This window comes from Quercus lobata, chromosome 3 (assembly GCF_001633185.2).
Source record: "Quercus lobata isolate SW786 chromosome 3, ValleyOak3.0 Primary Assembly, whole genome shotgun sequence".
NCBI classification, from domain to species: Eukaryota; Viridiplantae; Streptophyta; class Magnoliopsida; order Fagales; family Fagaceae; genus Quercus; species Quercus lobata.
The window spans coordinates 69,871,912-69,893,569 of record NC_044906.1 but is presented as its reverse complement, the minus strand read 5'-3'; the positions used below and the strand labels follow the sequence as shown (position 1 = coordinate 69,893,569).

At 33.8% G+C, this 21,658-nt stretch overlaps 2 protein-coding genes across 2 annotated transcripts; one reads left to right on the top strand and one right to left on the bottom strand.

The window, feature by feature from the left end:
- Positions 1-7,873: 7,873 nt before the first annotated feature.
- Positions 7,874-15,757, top strand: LOC115978806 (probable protein S-acyltransferase 22). The gene is made up of 9 exons (XM_031100677.1): positions 7,874-8,761; positions 8,871-8,984; positions 11,240-11,641; positions 11,983-12,051; positions 12,137-12,208; positions 12,802-12,930; positions 13,153-13,233; positions 13,585-13,773; positions 14,486-15,757. The coding sequence occupies exons 1-9, from the start codon at positions 8,720-8,722 to the stop codon at positions 15,263-15,265; spliced, it is 1,878 nt and encodes a 625-aa protein (XP_030956537.1). The 5' UTR covers positions 7,874-8,719; the 3' UTR covers positions 15,266-15,757.
- A 4,216-nt stretch (positions 15,758-19,973) lies between these two features.
- On the bottom strand, positions 19,974-21,381 carry LOC115978804. The gene has a single exon (XM_031100676.1). It carries the CDS (start codon positions 21,224-21,226, stop codon positions 20,243-20,245), a length of 984 nt encoding a protein of 327 aa, XP_030956536.1. The 5' UTR covers positions 21,227-21,381; the 3' UTR covers positions 19,974-20,242.
- Between the last annotated feature and the right edge of the window lie 277 nt (positions 21,382-21,658).

Here is a 21,658-nt window from a genome sequence, read left to right as displayed (position 1 = left end):
ACAAGGGCATTGAGCATAGGTCACGGGTATCAATATTGTGCCGCCAAAGAGTCATAAAAGAAAAGGGAAAAGAAAGAGGGTGTTCACGGGTCAAATCTCTTTTCTCTAATGTTTGGTGCGAAAGTGATATATTATTATAAACTATCCTTTATAGCAAGACAGCCCAAAAAACAAAACATTAAAACTATATAATATAACTTCACAATTTCTAGCTTCATTTTTAAGAAACTAAGAGCATTCACGCTTCAAATGCCAAGTGGCAAATGCAGGGACGGACCCAATAAGGGGCAGGGGGGGCCATGCCCCCCCTCCCCATTTCTTTGAAAAATTTATGTAGTACGTGTATATTGAATGACTCATATTTTAGAGTTTACAATTGGTACAAATTCCAAAAGAAACTAATCATCTAACTTTTTTTTTTGGGTTCGTAGCCCCTCCATAGTCTAAATACAACACAACAAAAAATCCACAAATCACCAATATCATAATTCAATAATTCATAAACAAAAAAATCTCATAGAAAAAAAAAATCACTTACGGGGGTGACAATAATTTATATGACTTTTTAATTGATTTATAAATTATGGGAAAGTCAATTACAATATTTAAACGTTTTTTCAAAAGATAAAATGCAAAATTCTTTTAGAAGCCAATATTGATAATGTAGCATTGCCAACTTTTGATATTAATATCCCAATTTTTTAAAATCCTTAAACAAATTTTTGAAAACTTCATTAGTGTGATTTTCAATTGCATCCAAAAGTATGAGTTTATCATATTGGTGAGTTGATCAACGTAATAAAATCAATATATTAATTCCAATTACCCAAAATCTGAGATCCAAAGTCCTCTTCTTTTTTTATTCTTCTTCTTCGAAAAGGTTAGAATATCATATTGTAACTTTCAACTTTTTTGTTTCATATTATTTCCTTCTTGACTTACATATTTATGGAATAAAGTGCAATTATTTTACCTACCATGATTTTTTTTTTTTTAATAAAACATGTTACTTGAAATTTTTTTGGTTCATGCTTTGGCCTCCTTTAGGTTCAAATCCCGGTTCCGTCTCTGGGCAAATGTAAGCATTTTTTAGCATTTAAGCTCAAAATCTCCATTCCATCAGAAATTGTAAAAGTCAAGTATTGCAAAAAAATTCGCAATACTGCTACTGTGCAATTCTACATGTAGAATTACACTGTAACTGAATGGTAAACTCTCATATTATTATTTAATTCTCTCTCTCTCCTACTTTTTATTAAATGCACCGTAGCTAATGTGTTGTACTATAGATGATCGTGATTTTAGGATATATTATTTTATTGTATAGAAATATTATTTTAATGTGTTGTATTGTAAAATAAAAGTTGGGATGCTGGAGTATTGTAAAATGGTATTATATAATTGATAAAGTAGTTTTTTTGGATGGTAAAGTAAAATAGGATAACATTTTGGGGTATGAATGCTCTAAACAAATATATATATATATATATATATCAAATTTTAAGGTTTTTTTTTTTTTTTTTTTGTGATAAAACTATCATTTTCTTTCTGGTCCCGAATCTTGGTTGTTCAAAGTTCAAAACCTAACGCAAATCAAAGAATTGGTTATTGTTGAAATTTGATACTACTTCTTCACCCACCCATATTTTATTCATCCCAATGTGTTTTCTTCTCTTCTGTTCCATTATGCAAACGTAATATTCCTCCTCTACTTAATTATTTAATTTGCAAAAGTAAAAATTTTTTAAGCAATACGGATTGATTGTGACTTTATCCTTATTATTATAGCATTCATATTTCATATGCTGCTTATTGTTTATGAGAACAAACTTTAGAGTTTCAAACTTTTATTCTGACTGCCATTTAGAGTTTGATTAGGTTTGATTTGTTTTTTAGCCTTTTTTTTTTCTTCTTACTAATGCGATAGTTGGGGATGAGAAAATTTGGACATGGACAATTCTATTGAAAATACCATGAAGTGTCAATTGAGTTACAAGACTCATTAGTCATAACATTTGTTAGGTTATATAATTTAGTTTTGTTTTAACGCCTAAGTTGTGCTTTTGTTTAAATCAATCCTCCCAAGTCTCACATCTAGCTCATTTTAATTTTTTTTTTCAATCTTATATATGTATAGCGAGAGAGAGAGGTACAATGGTGTTGTTTCTTAGATTTTCCTTTTAACATTCTGCCATGTGAATTTTTTCTCATAGGATAGAAGTGTATTTTTTAGTTAAATAGCCACATGACTGAATCTTAAGAGAAAAATCTAAGGAACAGCACCTAAGGTACTGTACCTAAGTTTTGTCTATACACACACACACACACACACACACACACACACATATCAATGGTTGGGGTGAAGGGATTTAAATCATAGATGCCTTTGTTTTGAAAGCACCATGAGGTACCAATTAATTAAGCTACAATAAACTTAGCATATTAATTTTTTTCCAATCAAATTCGATTTTTAGGGTATAAGTCTTTTCATGAGCATAAAAGTTAAACTTGTTTTGCTTATTTTTTACTAATTGATAGCCCGTGTTTTAAGTGCTATGTATTAAGTTTCTTAATTAAATTCAAATACTTGGCGGTATTGATCAATAAATTATATATAAACAGTATTAACAACTTAATATATTCTTCCTAAAATTTTACAATATTTTTATCTCAAACAAAAAATTGACAATATTTTATGTAAAATGCTACAAAATGTATTTGTTTGAAGTGATGTCTTATGTAATGTATGCACGTAACTCGCATGCTGGCAGACACATGGGCATAGGTCCTATAGGAAAGTGACATTTCAATTTCTACGTAAAATCATTAAGTTTATTTGAAATTTGAGGCATCAGTCCTCTAAACTATTAGCTTCCAATGTGAACTCCATTACTTTCTCAATTTTGTCTCTTAATTTCCACGAGCCCATGGTTTGAGATCGTAGAAAAAATAAATGAATAAGAGAATAAAAATGAAACAATGTGGAAAATTAGAGACAATGATTCTTGTTGTCTGTTCACATTGTGTGTCTGTGGAAATATGAAAGTGGATTTTTTTTTCCCTTTTTTTTTTTTTTTTTTTTTTTTTTTTTGTTTTTTTCCATTTTCTTAAATCATGAGACTATTACTTGCATTTTAGATAATAACCTTGTGTTTTGGAGAGAGTAATTTGAAATTTTTTAACAGTAAGAGTCTAAGAGGACGACATAATCAACATAATTGACTCAATAGATTAATGAGCCGATTGCTCAAATTTTAAATTTAATGAGTTATTAGTCATTACAATAACCTAATAGTCTATGATTATGATAGGAAGAAAAAAAAATACAGTCTATATCATAGCAAAAGGTGGGTTAGGGGCTTAGGGTTTTTATTTTCTTTAACTTGTCAATAAATAAATTTAAAGAATCTTTATGTGGGGCTTCCTCATTTAATGTATTTTGAAAAATTAAAGGTAAGAGATTCGATTGGATAAGTCTAACTTATATTTATATAATAAAACTAAAATGAAATCGTATGACTTAATTCATTGTCACGTAAATATACACACACATGTATAATAGGATTTGAAATATTTGTGAGCCTGTTTGGTAATGTTGTTCTAGTAACGTTATTTGTATTTTTTTGAAAATACATATGAGTGAAAAAGTGTATGAAAATACATGTAATGTTGTTTAAACACTGAAAACTGTTGTTTAAACATCGGTAATAAACGAGATTATTACTTTTTTATCATCATGCAAAAATATCATTGTGTTTCTTTTTTAGTGTAGTATGTATGGGATTAAACTCATGTCTCTTATTTGACGACCATAAATGCCACATTGGTATTTTTTTTTTGAAATTTCACATTTTTGAAAATTATAATTTTAATATGTATTAATCAGGTTTTTTAATTTTGAAAAGCTTTAAAAATACTAAATTATTAAATATCAGTTAAAAATAATTAGGACTTTGTTGTGCTATTAGACTAAAAACAACTCAATATTAAACAAATTATATTTAAATTATGTTTAGCATTTTTTAAATAAGCATCTGTTTTGGTATTCCATAATTTTCGGTAAGTTCTTTGCATATTGTTTGTCCAGAAATATAGTTTTTATGCTAAATGTGTGACAAAAAAACTAAAAGTAGTCTAATTAAAAATAATATAAAAACTAGGACAAAAATTAAAAAGTTATGGAAAATGGACAATAAATATGATGAAATGCGCTTTCATCATTTAAGTTTATAATTGCTTTTAAATAATATCATATCTATGAAATTTTGCAATTTATATCTCCGAGTGTCACAATATTTTTTTTTAATAAAAAATATAAATTCTACTCTAATCTAATTTAAGTATATATATTTGCGAAACTCCCTCCTAGATATTTGAATCATGGCCCTTGCCCCCCACACTCCACAAACACTTATACTTGTAAAGTAATTATCACACCAAACATCCATTATAATCTTACCATTAATTTACCTATGGATGACATTGTTTTAAGGCGAATTAATGACGAATATAACCAAAGTACATTCACATTTTTGTAAATAATGTAGATTACAAGTTTTGAAAGTCAAGAGACAGATTTAGAAGTGATGCTAGGCATACAAAGGGGAAAGTTCATTTACTTTTAATTCTTTTTTTATATTATTTGATTTAAATGTTTATGAAATTCCAAGTTTATACATTTCCCTGCTTAACTACCCATTCTTAGTTAATTTATTTGGTTATTAGACAAGATAGTTAATTAGCACAAGATTTAAATAAAAAATAAACTATCATAATCATACATAAATAGAGTCAAAAGCTTAATTAAAACAAAAACAAATAGAAAGATAGTTATTTGTTCATGAAGTGAAATCCCTTGTAGGAACATGTACCATGAATACACTTTGTGATTAAAGACTCCTAAAAACAAATCTTGTAAAAGGTTGTTACAGTACAATTAACCCGTCCTCATAGAAAAAGAATACCCTGTTTCCATTGCATGCTTCTTCACCCTCACATGAGGGTGGACCCTACACTTATGGGGTCCACCCTCATGCGAGGATGAAGAAGCATACAACGGAAACACACAATACCATCTCCTCCTCATATGGCATTATTGTACATGTTGACACTCTATTGTACATAAGCTTCATGCTCTTGCTAACAATTGTAAACTCTTGTATTGTTCCTTTTATGCGATTTGTTTCTCAAATGATCTCCACTTAAAAACCAACCCATTGGTCACTTTAATAGTTTCTTGTTAGTATGTGTAACTGAAGACATCTTTATGTTTTCAATGATACTCATACGTGAGAGTTCAAGTTGTTTGACTTAATGACTTTTTAAGAAAATTCAATGGAGAGGTTTGGAAAAACAATAGAATTTTCTTTTAATAGTTCTCTCCATTATTGTAGTGTCCTTCATCTATGGAAGTAGGTTAAAGACTTAAAGTAATGTTTTTATATGGGAGGGGATTAGGGTTGCAGTGGTTACAATATTTCCCTTACAAGGCAAGTTCATAAATCATAACCTTCTAAAAATAGTTTCGCTCAGGCGAGGACAAAACTTTATGTATGATTTTTTATTTTGCTTGAGGGAGCTCTTCAGTCTTGCATAACAAACTAGATGAAGAGGCTACATTTCTCCTTTTTAAGGGTAAAGATGATTAGAGATGCTTAAATTTGATTTATTGAGGTGACATTATCAAATTAATCATTCTTTTTTTAAGATAATAATTAATCATTGCAAAAATATATTATGAGATATGTTGTGAGTTGTGACACTTGGATTTATTCAATTATAAAAATACACATGTAGATAATCATAATCCTCATGAACATGGCAAGAAAGTTAGCTGCCACGTGTAACAAAGAAACTATCTACTACAGCAGACAAAGCTGTACACCAACATGATGTGGATAAGTTCTAACCTTGTGATCCTATCATCAAACACACAAACAAGTGTACTTTCCATCAATATCAACGGTTGTACGAATATGTAGGGTCAACGTGACTAGAAAAGTGGGTATAGTAGGGTTGGAATGCGTGAGATAATAGGAGCATATATACTGAAAGTCTTTTGAGGAACGAGACACAGAGAGATCCAAAGTTATTTAATGCAGTTCATCGACTCTGTCAGACTATCTCTACGTAATGTGTACTACTACATATATATATATATATATTTATATTTTTTTTTTACTTTTTCTTTATATAAAAAAAAATACTCTTACTTCAATAAGTTATTTACTTTTTTTTTTTTTTTTGCTGAAGAAAAAGTACCCAAATGGCCAAATCCCACATGTTTTTCTGTAAAATATTATTATGCTGTAGTGTTACATTATGTGTAAATTATTAAATTTTTTCCAAAATAATAATAAGCTGTCAATGTGATGATATATGTCTATATTTAAAAGCAATTTTTCATATAAAATAGCACCATTCAAAAGCTTGTATACAATAATAATATTAAGACAAATAATACTACTAATGGGATTTTTGTATATTTTTTTTCTTAGTTATTTTGGGAGTGAGAAAGCATAAAATGTAACCTTGGTGCATGTATAGCTTTAAATTCTGGTTTCCAAATCTGTGGATTTCGAGGAGAATCTCAGTATGGTGAATTTAGACAAAAAGGTACACTTGTGGCTCAAGATATATGAAATCAAATGGTTGAAATGAGGGAGTTATTTTTTATTTTCACTTTCTCATCAAGTCCAATATCTGACAAGAAAATGCCAAATGCAATTTCACAATGTTTAAGAAACGAATTCTTGCTTGGAATGGTCCCTACTACACACCATTCTTATAAGTTTGTACCCAATCTGTTCTCTTTGTTGTGTCCCTCTCCCTCGTTAATTTGTTGGGAGGGAATCCACATTGTCATAGATTAGACTCTCATAATCTTTGGCACATTTGATCGATCATTTTCTTTCTGTTTACCTAATTGGTTTACTTCAAAGAGTTTCTTCTACAAAGTAGCTAAACTAATCAGAAGTATTGGTGAGATTTATTTTCCCCATTTCCAGTAAACTGTCACCCATGTATAGTAACTCTTGTAATAATTTAAATGAAAGTGGTACTATTAGACATTAGTGAGTTAAAGTGAAAATAATATTATTTTAATTATAACTTTGACACATCAACAATTGTGATAAATTTTGTGGCATTGACAGTCCTCTTTTGTTAATGACCTCTATGTCAAATGGTTTTTTTTTTTTTTTTGAGTATTTTCAATATAAATATTCAAAGTTCAAATTCATCTTTTTTTTTTTTTTTTTTTTTGTGGCTTGGAATTATGTTATTAACTAGAATTGATTTCTCATTAATGCAGTTAACAATTCAAATACAAGACTACATAATGTGCAATAATAGAAGAAGATGTGTCTATAAGCACCCAAAAAATGAAAAGGAGAAGAAGAAGAGAAAGACCCACTAGGCATATAATTGTCCAAACAATTTTGCTAGTTTGGTTAAAGAGTCACCCTTAAAATAGTTGACCTTTTAAGCAATTGATCAAAAAGCCAATAGCTCTTTACCCTAGTAAAACAAACAGGGTGCAACCAAGCATTTATCCATACAAAGGAGAGATAAAAAGTTGTAGCTAAAAACCTATATCAACCTATGCAAATGGTCACATATAGGCATGGATTCAGAGACCATCTAAAAATTTCAGCTTCTTCTAGGTATCAATTACCCATTTAGATATTTCCCAAAGAACTAACATTTAATATAGTAGGTATTTGTCCAATTCTTCCACGGGAGGTTTTGGCTCAAAAAGCATGCTTCATCAAGTAATGATAGCTACAGGAGCTTAAAAGGAGAAATGGCACTGGTGTGAGGGGTCATAAATTCACAATTGCCTCCAATTGTTCCTCACTCACTCACTGTGTTATTCCTTTCCAAACAAGAAAAGAGAGTATTCAATTGCGAAGCTTATAAACAACCGCACTAGTAGGCTAGGCTTGTCATTTCTTGTGTTAATACTTTCCCCCCATATACAATACAAAGGATAAGAAGCAAGCAAAGCAAAGCAGAGAGAGAGAGAGAGAGAGAGAGAGAGAGAGAGAGCAATTTCAAAAAGGTTTTAAAGAAGGGTTGTTGGCAATTAACAAAAGCAGAACCAAACAACTGTCTGTTACACTGGCCTGTGACACATGATTTGCCAAGGGAAAAAGGTATCGCTAGAAACAAGAAAAAAGTAAAAGGAGGTTTGCCCAAGTAATTATAGGCATGAAAAGAAAACCAGACCAATATCTCTCTCTCTCTTCTCTCTCTATTACATTCACAGATCTCTGCCCAAGTAAAAGGTTTGTAAGAAACAAGAAAAACCAAAACCCAGTTCCCATCTTTCTTTGTTTTATATTTTTCACCTTCCATGTCCTGAGGCTATGATTGAGTGAACCAGACAAAGTTTCCTTACTGTCCAATTTCTCTCTTACACCCACTAGCTCTACCCCTCCATTTATTCATATCTATCTCCAAGCTCCAAGCTTTTTCTCTCTTTTGATGACTTTTCTCCCACATTTTCCTCTTGCTTTAATTAGTGATTAGACCCCAAGGAAAATGCCCTTGTAAACCATTGTTTGGTTGGCTTCTACTGTGACTCATCTTTCCTGGAAACACGAGGGAAAGGGTCAGAAAATAAGTACAACCAAACAAGAAAAAGAGATACCCACCAAGTTACCATCTTTATTGCATTCATTTCTGGTTTCTTCAGCCTTCAGACTTCAGAGAGTAAATGAGGAAGAATGGATGGCAACTTCCTTATCACCCTCTTCAGGTTCAGTTTAAAAATTGTTCCTTTATTTCCTTCTCTCTAAGCGGTGAGCATTTTGTTGCTGTTATTGTTCAAAGTTTCATTTTTGGAGTGTTTTTTACTCTTTGTGAAGGTGGTGGCTGTTGCTGTATTTTTGGCATTGGGGTTTGCTTTCTATGTGTTCTTTGCTCCATTTGTTGGGAAGAAACTCTTTCAGTATATTGTGATGGGACTCTACACTCCTCTTGTAAGCCCTCTCTCTCTTTCTATGAGTACTTTTTTTGGGTCGGTTGAAGAACTGAGATCTATTCTTTCTCTGCTGTTGGTTTCTCATTCATGTTTTGTTGTAAGATTTATTTTTTCCTGGATTCCTTTTACTTTCTGGGGTTTGTTATTATCACAAAATATATTCTTTGTTGTCGGTCCTTTAAATTGTAAATTATTAGCTCTCAGTTAGTTGGTAATAGCAAATGCCTTGCTTTGTCTATGAGTTTCTTCCCGTATCTTTTAAGAGCTAATAGAAGTCCATCACTCAAACAACTTGAGAATTTTTTATTGTATTGATTCTGGATTTGGAAATTTAGGTACCAATCAACTGTTCTGATTTTTTTTTTTTTTCTTTTTTCGCTTGAGATATTACTCTGTCTTTCATGTGCTTGAGAATCCTGACTAACATGTTAATTTAGTGTTACTGTTGTAATCTGAGTGGTAAACTATTTAGAATCAACCATATTTTGCACAGTCAAAGCTATAAGCAAGCTAATAAGCTTTTATTATGGGATCATAGGATAAGATGATAATAGGCCCTTGAATACAGACTTTCATAATTTGATATGCAATCCAGTGGTTCCAAATGGTATTTTTAATGTGTTATGATCAACTGCTTAGTCATTAGGTACCATGTACCTTCTCTTCAAACAAGCACACACCCTGGTCATAAACTGTCCTACCGATTGCCAATTTGCCATTGTTTCAGTTTGATCTGAACCACTCTAGTAAATTGTCGGTACTAGTTATGAAAAGGTTGTCAAGATAATTCTTTGAAGCCTAAATATCAGTAATCCACAAGTTGTGCAGTTTGGATGCTAATTGGTGTCGCAAGTTCTTTTAATTTCTGCATATTGTTGATAGTTAATATTAGTAGGTAATGTAAAAAAGGTGGCTAAAAAATTCTTTGAAATCTTAATATCAGCAATCCAAGTGTTGTATAGTTTGGATGCTAATTGGTGAAGCAATTTCTTTTAAATTCTGTATCTTATATTATGCATGCTTTTATAATAAGATACAAGTATGGTAGTAGCCTGTTATTTACATATTTTAGGTTTCTTTGTGGCGATGTTTAATTCTTTTAATTAAACATTCCTCAGTGTTGCTTTGTGTGGTCATTAGTACACACTCATGTGCTGTAGTTGCAAACTTGCACATAGTTGAATTTTTGTGAAATGGGAGATCTCTGATAGTTCATTCCTTAAACAATTTCCAAGGCAAAGCAAATCAAAATGGTTGTCACAAACATCTGCCACATTTATGGTAGGAGTTCATTGTATCGTACACTTTATTTTTGGTGATTATTTATAATAGGGTAAATTAACTTTAGTACCGAACTATATTACAAAACATATAAGAAAGTTCATAGCTAGTGCACAAAGTTCTCACCTTTGTGGGGATCTGGAGAGGTGGTTGGTAGGCAGCCTCACCCTTAATTTTTGGATAGGCTGATTCCTGGAAAAACATATTATTGCCTTAAAATTGGAATCATACATAAATTCCTGGAGCTCTCCTTTTCAGGATTATAGTCCATATATCAAGAAATTGTTAATTGTGGCTCCAGTCTCTTACTAGAAAGCATTTTCTTTACAACCTAAAAGAAGGAAGCTGATTCTTCTTCACTGCAAGATTCCATGCCTGCATTAAACATTGTGACAGTCATTGCAAAAATTCAATGTCCATTCTATTCCATTTTTTTTTTTTTTAAGAAAAGAAAAGAACAGAAAAAAAAAAACTGTAGAGACTAAATAATTATGTTCCCCCAAATTTTGGATAAATGAATGTTTAGTAAGAAACAATCTAAGAAGTGATAAGTTATCACTTGATATCACTTGACAGATATGTCATCTGTCTATATTAACTTAGTTAATTGCTACAGCCCTATTCAATGGCTGAGTTACTAATTTTGAAAAAGTAAATTTCTGTGACTTAATTTTTTTGTTTTATAGTTTATGGTAGTACATTGTTTTTGTGAAACATTTTGTGGAGTAAATGTAATTTTTTCTTGAACTTTTTATTTTGAAATCGTAATTACTGCTAGGTTGTCTATCTACCACAAGTACAAATCATAAGTGAAAGTAATTAAACCTATCAAAAAAAAAAAGTGAAAAGTAATTAAGTTTGACTAAATATGACTTAGTGAGATAAGTTCTGTTGCCAGTAGTTGTGTTCTTATTTTATATTATTAGATACTCTCAAGTCTCAATGGAATTGAATAACATCTTTCATTTTTAGATCACATGTGTCTTCGGCCTATATGTTTGGTGTGCGGCAGCCGATCCTGCAGACCCAGGAGTTTTTAGGTCCAAAAAATATCTAAATATTCCAGACCATGAAAAGCATTCACGACCGAAGGACTCTAAATTGGGCGGGGAATCAACGTCTTCCATACTTGATGCTAATACCACAACAGTTGGGGGAAAACCTATGGATAAAGATGCATTAGGCAAAGATGCAACTATGAAAGACCATACTGCTGAAATTGAGAAGAATGCATCACCAAAGAATTCATCTTGTCTCCTATTGGTTTGCTCTCCTTGTGCTTTTATCTGCAACAGCTGTGGTTCAAGTGAGGAGTCTTCTGAACAACAAATGAGTGAAGAAGGCATGTTCTATTGCAGTTTGTGTGAAGTTGAGGTGAGTGGAAGCATTTGAAATTAACAAAGCTTACACTTCCATTCATAAATATGTTAGACGCTGATCTAGAATGTGAATGTGAAAGGTCTAGCTGAATAGATCCTGACAATTATCATTTTAATGGAATAGCATGTACTAGTCAGGCATGCCTTTTTTGGTTTTCACCATGTAAACCTCCTACTTTAGAAAGTGACATGTTGAGTGATCATTCCACACTAGACATGTTATCAAGCTCACATGGCTTGCATTCATCTGATTATCGCTTTAAAGGTTTTCTTTTATTTGACTTTTCATTTAATAGTCTATGAAGTTTATGAATTCAAATTGTTCTTTGGATTTAGGTTTTCAAGTACAGCAAGCACTGTCGAGTTTGTGATAAATGTGTTGACCGTTTTGATCATCATTGCAGGGTATGGCAAAACTTAAGTTGTGAAAGTTTACTTTCCTTGTTCATTGATAATTCTTCTAATTCCCTTTTAATCTTTACTTTTGTAGTGGCTCAACAACTGTATAGGCAAAAAGAACTACCGGCAATTTTTCACCCTCATGGTTACTTCTCTCCTCTTGGTAAGCATGAGATTCCACACTTTGCCTTAGCTCTTTCTACTGTCTTACATTATTATCAACATAATATCTTTGTAAATTCTGATGAACCTTAACCAGCCCCTTCAGATTTAATTCACACCAGGTCATCTAGGTTCTAGAATATGTGCAAGCATCCTTGATCCTCCATATTGTGCTCAATAGAGTGAATAAAATTTCAGCCAGCATCCTGACACGCTTTATTGCCTATCATTTTGTGATTAATTAATTATCCTTACACAAAATATTTAGAAGTCCCTATGTAGCAAAAAGAACTTTACAGCAGCGAAAATCTCTTATACTTTCTAGAGGTCATTGCTCACTCAGCGAGTCCCTTGATAGCAGCCATATGGCTTCCTTAACTGTTTGCACAATGATCTTTGGATCAATCATTGAATTCTTGAACCATTCCCTATGTCATGTATTTATTCCTTTCTGAATTTGCTGCTACAAGTCCCACAAGCTACATGCCAGAACCTGAAGATCACCCCAGAGTAAGCATTTTATTTTCAAGTCATTTTCATTTTAATTGATTATTGACAGGTATATACATGGTTCCCTTGGGCTTGAGATTGCAGCTTATTCTACAATGGACGACTGGAATCGTCGTGCTTATCTGCTGTTTTCTTGAGAGGAAGCGGTTTTCTGCGGATATATCTACCAAGTTAGGAAGCAGTTTCTCTCTGGTGCCCTTCATTATTGTAGTGGTGAGTGTTCTGTGAACTTTTCTATGTTTTTAACTGTTTAGGTCTTTCTATTTCTGTTTTGATTCAACTTTTTCTTTGGTGTCTTTTTTAATTATTTTTCTTCCGTTGCAATTTTTGTTGGCTAAAAAGAGTTATTGGGGGACACAAAATTAATTCATTAGTTTGTGTCTGTTGTGTATTGTTTCTATCCTCCTAATTAACTATAAGCTGACTTTTTCATAGGCATTGTGCACCATCTTGGCTATGATTGCTACCCTACCACTAGCTCAGCTATTCTTCTTTCACATCCTCCTCATAAAGAAGGTAAGATTGAGATCAGTCTTACATATCATCACGAGGTGTTATTGTTTTATAAGTAGTTCTATCTTTTATTTATTTATTTGGACTGGATTTTTCTTTTGATGGTATAAGGGATTGGTATTTAATATTTCTCATTTGTTTTTCTTGTTTAATGTGAAAAAGGATTTTTTTTTTTTTTTTTTTTTCTTTTGGGGGTTGGGGTGGGTGGGGTTGGCATATGGGTTTAACTTTCTGGATACACAAAATCTGTTTATTGACTAGCATTTGTTATTTTTGTCATGCATTTTGTTATTGTACATGAATCAAACAAAAAAAGCTAATGAGCCATTAACATAATTCCTGTGTCTGACACAGGGAATCAGTACATATGATTACATCATAGCTCTAAGGGAACAGGAGCAAGAGCAACAAGGAATCGGAGTTCAGCAAAGCCCCCAAATGTCTCCTGCCAGCTCACTCACTGGATTGAGCAGTGCAAGCTCGTTTACAACTTTCCACCGTGGTGCATGGTGCACACCTCCACGCTTGTTTCTTGAAGATCAGGTAATTTTGACCAATCTACACTTCCTTTATTGGAGATACTAGTTGTTGTGGATCTGCTAATACATTAGTAGTTCAAACACAAAAAATGGCTTGTCCTCACTAGTGACAAACTTTTCTCTTGTATTTCTTTGGTTTCCAACTGCCTAGCATGCTCTTTGACCGTAGAAAGAAAAGTAGAAGCAAAACAGTTTGGGCTGGTTACAACAATCTAACTTGCTAAAACGTGCATATAGTTTTAAATCAACAGTTTTGGTATTTAGAAGCCTCAGATGGATTAAGTTATTCAATGTGGATTTCCTTTGAATGAGAAACTTTGTTTGTTAGGATGGTCATTGCAAATTAGATAAGGTTTCCCGATTATTTTTCATTGGAGAAAAAAGGAATATCAAGGAGCCTTTTTTTAGTAGTGGACGGAAAAACAGCTATAGCTTGTTTGAATGGAATGTAATAACAACATAATTTCCCTTTGAATTCTGGTAAAAAAATGGTAGACATATTGAATTATATGTGATCCCTGAAGTCCCTGAATCTTCTAGAATAATGTGAAGTTAGGCATCGTGCACTTTGTGGCTTGTCTCATATATTGGGTATGCAGCACTCTAATTGGAAACACATTGATTATCACAATGACTATGAGAACATGATTTTATGATGCGCTTAAATCATATGGTTCTGTTTGTTGATGCTACTGTAATTAATGTATTTCTTGCAGTTTGATGTAGTTCCTCCAGAAACTGGATCTGTAAGTTCGTTAGGGAAAAGGATGGGGGGAGAGGAAATAATTAAGAAAAAAAATGCTGGAGCAGTAAAGATCAGTCCATGGACATTAGCTCGATTAAATGCAGAAGAGGTTTCAAAGGCCGCCGCAGAGGCAAGAAAAAAATCCAGAATTTTGCAGCCCGTAATAAGACGGGATGCCCCTTTTGGTCTAGAACCTGACAGTAGCTTTGGCAGCAGTGGTCGCCGGATGGTCCCAAGGCCTGACAATAATAGAAGGCGAGCTAATAAGCGGGTGCGCCTCCCAGCTGACTTACCTGTGGAGCCCCTGCCAACAGTTTCTGCTAAAGCACTTGACAAAGGTTTCAGTGAGACATCAACTAGTTTGGCCCCTCTTCAGCTTGAAGCGCGTAGTGCTTTCCAAACAAGCCGAGCAATGTCAAGCTCTGCTGGGATTGTTGCTTCTTCACCTGAGAGCAGTTTAGACTCGCCTGATATTCACCCATTCCGGGTCTCTTCCTCAGGACCTGAAGAGGCAAGGCAGCTCACAAGTCTGTCAGCTGCTGCTGCAGTTTCTCAGAGAGGACTCCCACTGTCAAGGTCAACTAGTGATGGGTATGAAGCTTCTGGTGGGGAAGATAGTGACAGAGTTCCTTCTAGAATTATTCAAAGGTCAACAAACTGGAGTAACCTTCTCTTTGGTACGGATCATGATGAGAGGGTTATTAGACTGAATGCTTCATCTTCTAGCCAGGCTAACAATAGAAAGCTTTGACCAATTGTGAATTGATGAAGTTTGGTTCATTTTCATCCATTAAAGGGAATAGTTCAACATTCTTTCATTTGTTGGCCAAGATGTTTCAGGCACCAAGTGACCGTCGTCTGGTATGCCAAATTGAACTGGTGGGATCCCCAAAACTGTGCTTAAAGCAGAAGACATGTATGAGGCTGTAGTTGTACAGAAAGTTTAGAATTTGGGTCCCACCAAGATGCATATATTTTGTACTCTGCATGAGCTTCATTGAAGCCTGTGGTGGGCTTCAGGAATTGACAAGATGGTAATTTTTGCTTTTGTACTGCATATGATACTGGATTTGTCATCCTCTTGTGGTTTTTATTAGAAATGAATTCCTCATGGATGGCTTCTGTTCAAGTTATTTGTTACTTCCAACTTTTAATTGTAGTCCATTGTCTTCCATCATGATCAAAGTCCATGCTGGGCCAAATCAAAGTTCGCCTAATTGAATGTTGTGAAACTTTTGTGCTACTACTTCTCTCTGAATCTGTTGGCGAGGATGGATTAGTTTTAGTAAAACAAGTGAGATGTAAGGTTCAAGAGCATTGAGACGAGTGCTGACTCTATATGCATGTGTACTAACTACAAGCACAGCATAGAAGCATATAACCAGCAATTACAATGCACATGCAGAGAGCCTTCTATTACTAGAATGACTTTTGTTTTAATGGGAAACTAGAATGAATTATTAGAGACCAAAATATGTAGTATAGGAAATGACAATCACTGTAACCTCATAAAGATCAAGTTTCAGTTTGAATAACTGTAACAAGATGAAGCCGGTAAGTAATAAACTCATTGGCATTCTCATGTGCACTCCCTTCATGCACAGCATTGCAAATGCATATATGTATAAGAAACGATTCACAATGGAACTAGAAGCATCAGCATAATGTGGGGTGAAGTCACTACAGCTTGCAGAACAGATGCCCCCAACTTCTCCAACCATCACTGTTTAAGTAGGATTCAAACTCAGAAAATTTTAAGCTTCTATTAAAGAAAAAAGAACTAATGGACCTTGTAGGATTCTCAAGAATTTTTAGACTTCTTCTAGAAGCAAACAATGAAACTGAAAATGATAACAAAGGAATGGTTCATCCCATCATTCCCTAATTAAACAAGAGTGTTGGTTCTGAAACCAAAATAGTAATAATTATCTTATGCATCCGATATGTTTATTACCTCTATCTCACAACATGTGAGTCACACACTTGTAGGTCTCACATGTGAGAAAAAAATGATACATATACTTAATACACAATATACCTTTCGAAACACTTTTTTTGAATGTGTCATTCTTCCAAAATAGGGTCTTGGAAATTGTTTCACCTGAAGCCTTTTTTCACAATGTTTGCATGCTAGTGGCGATGGATAATAGTAAGAACTAAAAACCTCATAACTTCTAATTCTGCGATTAGGTTTTCTAAGCTTGATTAATGATAAAATAACTCCAGAGTCCTAGATAGCACTTTAGTAGTTTCTCACACAACACAATAACCTCATTTTTGTGTTGTTTTTAGTCTCGTTATAAACGATAATATATTTTCTATCATTTTCTACGTTTCCTCTAACCAAAAACATGATAATATTTTCAATTTCCGTTTCTCCAAATAAACGACCTCATTTCCCTTCGTCATTTGTAACCATGTCTGATTTATTACAATTGAGACAGGCCAAATTTTGAATTTCATTCCTTTCAGAAAAATAAAGATTTTATTGCATTGACAGGTTTTGAATTCTCAATCTCATCCTTTAATACTAAAAGAGTAAGAAGTGTCATTTCATTTTAGTTACAAGTCATTGATCATGTTTCATGGTTAAGCAATGGAGACATTTAATTCACCATCCAATCAGAAATCATGGTAGATTCATAGCTCATGGATGAGAATGAATCCAAAAATCAAGCACATATTATTCTTCTTTATTTTTTTGGCTGACATGGTTTATGTCCACACCCCAAAAGTAAAGATGAAGCTCAATCCAAAGGTCTACATTAATGGTTACCTCCTAGCCAGCCTAACTTGGAGACACCCAAGCCCTATCCAATGAGAATCATGAGATAAATATATAAGGAATCAGTGACAAGGTGCCCCTTAGATGAAGCTGACATCAAACCCCCTTAAAAAGAATGAAAAACATTAGCCTATAATTTATGTCAACATTATTATATAACATTGTAAAACAGATACAGAGTTATGATTTCAAGCTCTAAGTGTGAGTACCAAACAGCTAATTCTTTTTTTTTTTTTTGGTAATTCTCAATCCATACTAAAGCTAAATTTCATCAAGCTTGTGAACAACTCATGGGCAATCTTCAATTGCAGCTGCTCAAAGCCTTAAAATTGTAGAGTATGAGGAGTGATCAAAAAGCTTAATGATTTAGTCTGGTGTAATTTAGGTAACGTAACAACATTCAGCTTATCTCATCGGAGTATGTAAGGAAGTCTAGCACCCCCCAAGTCAGAATGAAGGCATGGTTTAATTAACAAAGCTCAGAAAGACAAGACTAAAGCCTGCAATGCTAAGTCTTATATCAATGTTAGAATCAACAGTATTGAATCTACAAAATACTTACTTTCTGCTGCATGCCTAAGCAAAATAAATATTATAGATTACAAGGAAAGATGAATGGTAGCCAAAAGCCATGTAGCTCAACGGGCAACTCTTGGCATTTCCAATGAAGATGTCCAGGGTTCGAGTCCCTCCTCCCCCATTGTATCTATTGAATTATCAAAAAATAGAAAAGAAAGAATGGTAATCTTCTTAAGCCAATAGAAAATGCAGGGCCATTGCTTTCCCTTAAATTCATAGAATTTTGATGTTTGTGCCTGCAATATGTAAATAGAATCATCTTTTTTTTTTTTTTTTTTTTTTTTAAAGACTAATTAAATTCACAAATTTACATGACACCAACTTCTTTTTCCATAACTTTCAGAATGTAGAAATAAACCCAGCAACCTATTCTTTAACTGTAATTTCAGCTCCGTCAAGCACAATGGAGTTGATGGCTTATTGTTCAAGACCGCAGAGCAATATGGAGTCGAGGACCGCATGCAATAAAATAAAAATTAAAAAAAAAGTTGGAACAATGAGCCACAAACAGAAAAATGTAGACAATGAACCAAATATTCCTTCTCATTTCTTCAAAAGAACAAATAACTTGATCACCTATTCTGCCTCTACCTAGTTATCAAGCCATACCTTGGACAGCACCCATACCAAACTGCAAAACTCCTTCAGTCTTAGTTACCCCATAAATCATTCCCAAGGCTCATACGAGGCAAGACCTCATGAATGATGTTTAGCTACTTACCACAAAGGAAAAGAAGGCTGTTTAGCTGAATCTGATTCCAAATCATCTGAATGACAATCCTAGAAAAATCCCATTCAACCAATATGATAGTTGAAGAAAACATATTGATTAATTAAATTAATATTGCTAATGCTAGTAACTAAAAGTTAATGGTAAAATACTCATCGATTTTTACTTATAACTAAATAAAAAATAAAAAAAATAAGAGTTGCTAACTCATTTTCTTCATACTATTTCACAGCATTCTGCATAGAATTATCAACAAAAAGATATGACCGTACACACACACAATGTGCAGTCTAGGTTTGAGATGTGGTAAACAGTTGGTAAGTGCAAGCAAACTGTCTATCTAATAGTAATGCTAAGGAGTCACAGGGGACTAGAGACTTAGGAATTCAAAGGTATTGTAAATCATAACTGCCACTTGTGTGTGAAAGGGTTGTTTTGTTTATATATACTTAGTTCTTTTTTTTTTTTTTTATAGGTATACATACTTGGTTCTTTAAATATCAAAGATGCGTAAACACTTTCAAAATGAAGAAGGCATCACATATGTAGTAGCAATCATTAAGAGCTAAATGCATATTTATCCACTAAACATAACTGCTTCCCCACCACAAAATCATCCTCAGGGTGTCCCAAACCGTGCTTAGGGTCTCTCCTGATACAAAGAATGTCTGGATCATCTGGCTTAAACTTCCTAAAGTTACTCTCTCAAGGAATCCATGCTTCCAACGCTTCACTGAGTTGGAGAATAAATTGATGTGCATGGAAGCACAAAACTGTAAAAGTTATGATTTTTTTTATGTCTACGTGCTCAAGCTCGTTAAAAGCCAATATGGCACTGAACAATCTTTGCTATTTTGGAACACCAATTAAGTACAACTTAAGAATTGATTTTCTATTATCTGGTTCTTTATTTACTTATCTACTTCAACCTTTATTTTGAAGCCAGTATTGTTTGGACAGGGTCTTACAAAAAATGTGCAATTTGTGAAACCCTTTATCTTCAATTGTCAGTTTCATCTCACTATTTCCTATACTTTCCAGCAGGCAGAAGAGGACAATGCCATTCATTCTTTATGTGAGGGCTTAAGCCGATACTATAATGTTCAATTCAGTGCTTCATCTGCGGGCTAATCTAGGATTATATAATACAAGAGACCATCTACACACATGTAAGTCAACCAACCGTGTTAATCTGAAAGGGTCACAAGGTCTTTTATGGATTCAATCAGTAAATTAAACACTTTTGGTTAAAGCATTGATTATTACTTCATCAGGAGAGATCACAATAATTACAAACTAAATTGAAATAAAATCTCATTTCCAATCCTTAAATGCAGTTACTTTAAGCAAGTATTATGAAAGACGATGGAAAGAAAGTGGGACCCAACTCAAATCCCACTTCAAACACAATCAAGCCATTAATTTTCTATAGAAATGCAACACACCATAATAGGAAACAAAATTGAACTACACTTTTGTCCAACAAATAACACCAAATTTAGAGAAAGGTATTGACAAGTTTCATAATTTTCCCAATTATTCACATGTCTTTGATGCTATATATACACAAAGTTTCATAAACTAGAAACAACTGCAGCAAGGAGAAAAGACACCCTCACTAACCTCATTCTAAATCAACCTATGACAACTGAAATAACATGAGGGACTTTCCCATCATCAAAGGGCAAGCTAACATACTCCCTTGCAAACTCCTCAGCTATCTCCACAGCTAACTCTCCATGAAGAGCCTTGCAATACATATACAGCACAGTGTTTGCCGCAGCATAATAAAGCAACAAAAGCATAAGCAAAGTTGAAGTCACAACAATCTGCACAACATAACCCCAACTTTTCCACCCATCACTGTCTGCAATATCCAATTCAGAAACAGCACCACAAGTCCACACTAAAATCCCACCAAAAACCCCAAAAAACAAAAACAAAGAAAGCCCCAACTTTCTCATCCCTCTCATCAAACTTGCACTCCTCCTCAAAGGTTCAAAACCCCAACTTGATTCCACCACCGCAACCACACACGCCAAAGTCCAATTCACTTGCAAATACCCCAAGACCAAAACCAACAAAACCCCACCAGAAATCACAAGGTAATTTGAGTAAAGCTCAAAATTTTTCGTCACCAACAACAAGAACCCCCCAAAAGCAACAACAATCAGAGAAAACACGACCTGGGTTATGACCACCGTGACGAAAAGAGGCAAGAATGAAAGGAAAACGGACTTGATAGTTGAGATGAGCTTGACGGGTCGGCCATAGAAGCCATGGAAGACACTGAAAGTGATGGAACCAATGGCTAAGATAGAGAAAGCGAAAACGAAAAGAGAGTAGAGGATTGAGAGGAACTGGGTGTCAGAGAAAATGGGTTGGTCATGTTCTCGGGGATGAAAATCGAGGAAACTGCGGAGGAGGACTTTTGGATTGTCAGGAGGTGGGTGAGTGATGAGGTTGAGAAGGGTTGGGTAGACAACGAGAGAGAAAGAGAGAGGGAGAAGGAAGAGGACACAGAGAGCGAGGAAATGGCGAGAGTGAGCGTTGAGGATGCGCTTTGATTCGGAGAGAATGGTAAAGAGGCTTAGGTTCGGTGACGAGACATTTGCCATGGTAGTAGAATTGAATTGAATCGTTTGTGTTTGATGAAATGACAGAGAGAGAGACAATATCGAAGAAGATGAAGATGAAGAAGAGTAAAGTACTAGTTGTGAGTCTTTGGCTTGGCTTCTTGGCTTCTCTCTTGTTTTTTTAATTGATGTCAGATACGTCAGGTTTTATTAGGTTGCGAAAACGAAAACGGCACGGATGTATAATATAATATAATATTTTGAGTTGGATGTGGACATATTTCTTTTTCGAAATCTAGGCTAGTGTTGTACAAAAAACAGAAAATTATTTACTTCCCATGCAATATATTATCGTGTAATGCCTGCAAGTCCAATTCCAATCTATAAGATTGACAATTGACCAAATCAATAAAAAAAAAAAAAAAAAAAAATCTAAGCTTGACATATATCAATTAACAACCACCGCCAATATAT

Bases quoted from the DNA above. Each gene is read 5' to 3' on its own strand.
- LOC115978806 (XM_031100677.1), top strand. From the start codon at position 8,720: ATGAGGAAGAATGGATGGCAACTTCCTTATCACCCTCTTCAG. The intron at 12,931-13,152 runs GTGAGTGTTCTG...ACTTTTTCATAG, and splicing joins TGCCCTTCATTATTGTAGTG to GCATTGTGCACCATCTTGGC. The intron at 13,774-14,485 runs GTAATTTTGACC...TATTTCTTGCAG, and splicing joins GCTTGTTTCTTGAAGATCAG to TTTGATGTAGTTCCTCCAGA.
- LOC115978804 (XM_031100676.1), bottom strand. From the start codon at position 21,226: ATGGCAAATGTCTCGTCACCGAACCTAAGCCTCTTTACCATTCTCTCC.